We start from the raw sequence: 6000 nt of genomic DNA, 5'->3' as shown, positions 1-6000 counted from the left end.
TGTTAACGTGGACACACATCTCACGAGTCACTTTATTCACCTGACAGACATAGCACGTACTTTGGGGGGGGTCCTCTATATGTGTTAGTGTTGGGGTGTGTTCATCACGCCAACCATATCCGTATTGTTACTTAGATTTTTATATCAAAATCAATAATATTTCGAGGCTTTATTTATCATCATGTGTTTAGATACATATTTATTAAGATTATAAAATAATTTTTCATTAAAAATATAAAAATTTTAAGTTAATATATTTATTAAATAAAAATATTTAAAATTTTTATTAATAGTAAATTGATTATGTATCTTTAATTAAACTTATATTTTAATATAATATATATAAATATTTTAATTATTATTTTTATATAATATTATAATATTATTTTTTAAAAAATTTAAACTAATAAAAAAATTATATAAATAATTATATCTTTTAACCCATTTTTTAAATTTACTTATATTTTTTTCATAAATTTTTTATTTATTTTATATTTAATTTTTTTGAAATACAACAAAATTTAAATTTAAATATTTTAATTATAAAAATTTAAATACAATATTATGATATTATTTATTTTAAATTTAAATTAATAAAAAGAAATTCATTATCTTTACATTATTATTATTAGAAAAATATTAAAAAATTATTAAAATTTATTATTTTTTGTTATTAGTTAGTTATTAATATTTAAAATATGAGATAAAATATATTGATAAATTATTAGACTAAAAAAATTATACTAAAAAATTAAATTAATGACTAAATAATAGCAATTCTAGTGGCCTCCTAGCATTTCTAATATTGTTATTCGCTACCTCACTCACCTTAGTTTCTTTCTACTCACTGGATATATGTAAAGATAGCATCTTAGTTTCTCTTTCGGGTATCACCCTTCTTCTCATTAAATGCTTTTTCAGTTTATTCGCCCTTGTTTTCAAATACCAATACTTCTACCAACCCGCCTTCTATTACTTGAGGAATAAGGAATATTATTTCAAAGTTTGAATTTTAACCATGCTAAACTAATTTCATTTAATTTCCAATAATCAAGAGATCTCTATTAGAGAATATACGAGGAGGAATACTATATATGAAGATATTATTCTCCACGTAATGCAATTAATTACGTGCTCTTCAAATACATTACTATACGATATTTAACCGCTATATACAAACAAGAGTGCTTATAAAATTTCCAAATTTGAAAGTGGAATAGAAAATGGAAGAGGCAATATAAGGAATAGATTTAGGTTTGTATAGGGAGTGATGAGCAGTATCTAGAAAAAGAAATAAAGAGGGCACATGAGAAGCATGAAGGAGCATGTCATGAGATGGAATATATCCCTTGCTTGTGGGAGGAGGTTGAGTGGGTCCAAATAATAATAACAATCCAAGTAGTACTCTCTTCTCTTCTTTGGGTATGTGTTCTTTATCGGGGACCCAAATATTCTCGTTTCTAAGCTTGTGTCACATCAAGTACAAACCATAGTGACGTTCTTCTCTCTAACCTATTATTTTGTGAACCAAATCTATATCTAGTACTACCACATGATCACATCAACGGTTATAAATTCTCCCAACTCAGCAAACCCCACTTCTCACCCTGCATAAATAGATTTGCTCCACATGATCCAGATAAGCCAAAACTGTGAAACATTATTATTTACATTAAAAAATCGAGTAAAATAACAATTTCATCTTCGAGAACTTTGAATTCGGATAAATTTATCTTAAAAAATGTATTAATTAGATCTTTACAATAATAAATAGTAGACATATATGTAAATCTTTTTATTAATAAATAGTATAACACGTAATGGTGTCAATATATTTTTATTATCTATAATAATGCATGTTTTTATTATAGTTACATGAGTATAAAAAAATGTAATTTGTAGATAATAAAATATTTATTATTTTTTAAATTTTCATATAATTGTTATTAATTATTCTTTATTTATCATAAATTTTATCGAAATAATTAAAATTTCATTTCAACAAAAATTATTAATTTTTTATAAATAAATACATCACCCAGTACATATAAATATTACTGTTAAATTTTATGAAATAAATTAATAAAAAATATCACATATCTATCATTTACTATAAAAAAGATTAAATTGATAATTTCTTTTAAAAATTAATTAATCTAAAATTAAAATTTTTAAGAATTTAATTTTCACTGTACTCTTTAAAAAATCGATGTATTAGACATATATTTTAATATCTTTTGTTCATTGATCACACTAAAAAAAATAATCAAAACCGGCTAATCCACATTTTAGTATTTAAAAATGGATGGGAATATTATAAAATTATGGCATCTTTTGTTTTAAAGTTGACTATATATTATATTTAACTTTTAGGGTAAAAAATATATATATGTTTATAAAAGTACAATAGATATACATTAAAATTAATTATTAAAATTAGTTATTAATATTATTAAACACACATTAAAATATAAAATATATATTAAAATTAAATTAAATTAAACTATACATATATTTATATACGAATATATAATAATTAATTTTTAATATGTACATAATATTTTTTATAAAAATTTAATAACTCAAAATATTATACAATATATAACAACTTAATTATTTATTAGCTTATAATTATATTGTTTATTTAGTGTTTACTTTTTTTTATGTACATTTTTCTTCATTTAAAGGAAATATCCAAAACTCTGAAACAAATAACAGGAATTAATAAAGAAATTTATGTTACAAGGTTAGTAATAACGACATATAATAAATATATTTTTCTTTTAAAACTAATTAACAAAGCACATTCTTTTCTAATATCTTCTTATAAAAAAATTAATTTTAAATAACTAAAAAATGATTAACCACCTCAATTTTGTTGTTGTCTATGATGCACGGACACTGGCACGGACACGGAACACGCAAATTTTAAAATTTTATAAGACACGGGAACACGCATACATATAAAATGTAAAATATTTTTTAGATAAAACTTAATGATATTTTGATATTTTATTGATATTAAAATATAAATTAATTTTTTAATTATTTTTAATTATCTTATTTTAATTATATCAAGTATTTAAAATATTTTTTTGTTTTAATAAATAATAATATATATTATATCTAAATTTATTTCAAGAATATATGTTAAAAATAAGATTGGATACGCTGACACGTGATGGTATTTAGGTCTGTCCAAGCGTATTTGGTGAAGAATTTTTTATTTTATATTAGGACATGTTTTGGACACAACAAACACACATGTCGAACGAATATGATGAGTGTCGTGTCTGAAATATGTCCAACATGCGAACACGATAATTTAGCGAAATGTCCGTGTTTCATAGATTGTTGTGATCACTTGTGAGGGACCTAGAGAATTATTAGTAAAAATATTATTTATTTGCATGTTATAAATAGTTACTATATATTTATAAAAAAATTATTTATATACTAAAATTAATTATTAAAATTAGTCATTAATATATATATTTAATTTATTTTTAATATATATTTTATATTAATAATTAATTTTAATAACTAATTTTAATATATATATATATTATAATTGATATATTTATATATAAATATATATAATTTAATTTATTTTTAAATTATATTTAAAATTTTAATATATATTTTAAACGGATAGAGGCGCTTGATTGAGATATTAGGCATTAGGGACAGAAAGAGGCCCACCATTGTTGTCACCGACGGGGCTTTCACACTGTTACCTTCATATCCTTCCCTCTCACCTTTTTCTTCCTTCTTATTCACATCACCACACCACACACAAACTCATCTTCTCACACTTCCATTCCATTCCTTACACTCCTCTTCATTCTTCATCACCTCCGATCCCTCCTTAATTAATGTAGTAATAATATATATGCACTATTCTCCCATGAAAATCATCCCTCTCATACAAGATCAACAACGTAACCCAAGAGCCCTTCTTTAATTTATTTATTATTATGGCTTTTTCTTCTCTGCACATCTGCATGGACTCACCAGATCACTGGTTCCAGGTACGCCATTCATCTCCAAAAATGATGTTTTTGTACTAATTTTTCTATACACCTTCCATTCATCTCTCATTTTTTAATTATCAATCCCCGGATGCTATACGAAAGACTTGTACATAGGTTGCATATAACATTCCTCTTAATATATACAAACACGTAGTCAACAATTACATCTTCGCTTTAATTTCTTTATTTTTGAGAAAAAACACAGTTAATTTTCTTGTATAGTATGCCTCTTGAGAGGTAAAAACTAAAAATTCACGTGATAAATTATAAATTTTACATAAAAATAACTGCATTTTAATTTGAAAAAATTTCAAAGTGAATGCCGGAAAAAAGAAAATGCCAGGGAAAAGAAAAAGACAGATTATTATTTCTTTTCTTTTGTTAATTACTTGGACATTATCATTATATCAGGGAACAGTTCACGACGAGGTCTCCGGCGGCAGCGGCAGCGGTGGCATGGATTCTTCTGGCTCGCCATTATCCTCCTCCGGCGACATTATGAAATGCTCGGCAAGGCCAATGAAGGAGAGAAGAATGAGACCCCCACACGACCAAGCCCTCAAGTGCCCCCGCTGCGATTCAACCCACACCAAATTCTGTTACTACAACAACTACAGCCTCTCTCAGCCCCGCTACTTCTGCAAGACCTGCAGAAGGTACTGGACTAAGGGCGGCACCCTCCGCAACATCCCCGTCGGCGGCGGCTGCCGGAAAAACAAGAAACTCTCCTCCAATTCCAAGAAACACCACCAATCCAACAACAACAATAACAATGACAACCAATCACATTCTTATTCTACTTGCCCTAAAGATCTTCAGCTTTCTTTCCCCGATGTCCAATTTTCTCACCTCAGTAACATTATTCTTGGTGGTAACGTTAACCCTAATCATAGTAGCTTCATGGAGAGCAAGTTCCACGTTGGCATGCTTGAGAACAATCTTGTTAGGCCAATCGATTTCATGGAGAGCAAGCTTGAAGGCATAATTGGGAGCGGTATTAATAGTTCTAGAAGCTTTGATTTCTTTGGGAATAATAATAGTAATGGTGGCGGCGACGACAACAGCAATAACAACATCAACATGATGATGCTTGGTATGGCTAATAATGTTGGCTTGGGACCTAACAATTTTCATGCACTTAATTGCTCTCCAATTGCATCATTTGGCGGCATGTCATCACTTAATGGCGGCGGTTGCGGCAACAACAGTGTCAACAACGTTGGTAATAGTTATATTATGGATTCTTCATCTTCATGCCATGAGAGAATGATGCTGACATATGATGATGATAATAATAATGCCACGATTGATGTAAAGCCAAACCCTAAGCTTCTTTCCCTTGAATGGCAGGATCATGGTTGTTCTGATGCAGGAAAAGACTCATTTGGGTACCTCCATAGTCATGGATCATGGTCTGGCATGATCAACGGCTATGGTTCCTCCACAACAAACCCTTTGGTTTAATAATCTATGTATTTATCACTTTATCATGAAAAAGATAGAGTATGATTTTCACTTTTAGTATAAATCATACTGTATTATATAATGATAAAATGATAAATATATATAAAAAATAGTCTTTTTATGAATAGGATCAAATTGCTAAGCTTCGTTATAGACTTAATTGAGCTTGGTTAATTTGATGAAAGGTGCTAGTCAGTCAACAAATTAAAGTGAGGGTGTGAATGAGAAGGTTGAGAGTCCAAATAGACTGCCTTGGATGCGTTGCCTTTTGATTTGATTAATATATATATATAGTATAAGGATTCGTGTCTTTGTGTGCGACACGTCATGGAAGCTTTAGGATCTTATGTGATGTAACATCGAGGAAGATATGGTTGTAGTAATCTTTATACACTATAGTGCTCTATAAATATATGATGTAATGATATAATCTATGCCATCTTTATGAATGAAGACCCTTTGTCTCTATGCTATTGGGGTGGTGTCTATTGATTTGTTTATT

The 6000-nt window shown here is 27.7% G+C and overlaps 1 protein-coding gene across 2 annotated transcripts; it reads left to right on the top strand.

Annotated features, from left to right (window-relative positions):
* Positions 1-3709: 3709 nt before the first annotated feature.
* Positions 3710-5966, top strand: LOC112716310 (dof zinc finger protein DOF5.6). Of its 2 annotated transcripts, XM_025768192.3 has the most exons (3): positions 3804-4031; positions 4446-5256; positions 5385-5966. In XM_025768192.3, the coding sequence occupies exons 1-3, from the start codon at positions 3978-3980 to the stop codon at positions 5399-5401; spliced, it is 882 nt and encodes a 293-aa protein (XP_025623977.1). In that variant the 5' UTR covers positions 3804-3977; the 3' UTR covers positions 5402-5966. The 2 variants fall into 2 exon arrangements, with proteins under 2 accessions (XP_025623976.1, XP_025623977.1); XM_025768191.3 differs by having other exon boundaries at positions 3710-4031; positions 4446-5966.
* The last annotated feature ends 34 nt before the right edge of the window (positions 5967-6000 follow it).

Source organism: Arachis hypogaea, chromosome 10, assembly GCF_003086295.3.
Source record: "Arachis hypogaea cultivar Tifrunner chromosome 10, arahy.Tifrunner.gnm2.J5K5, whole genome shotgun sequence".
Lineage (NCBI taxonomy): Eukaryota > Viridiplantae > Streptophyta > Magnoliopsida > Fabales > Fabaceae > Arachis > Arachis hypogaea.
The sequence above is the reverse complement of the archived record's forward strand: the minus strand, read 5'-3'. Positions and strand labels throughout refer to the sequence as shown.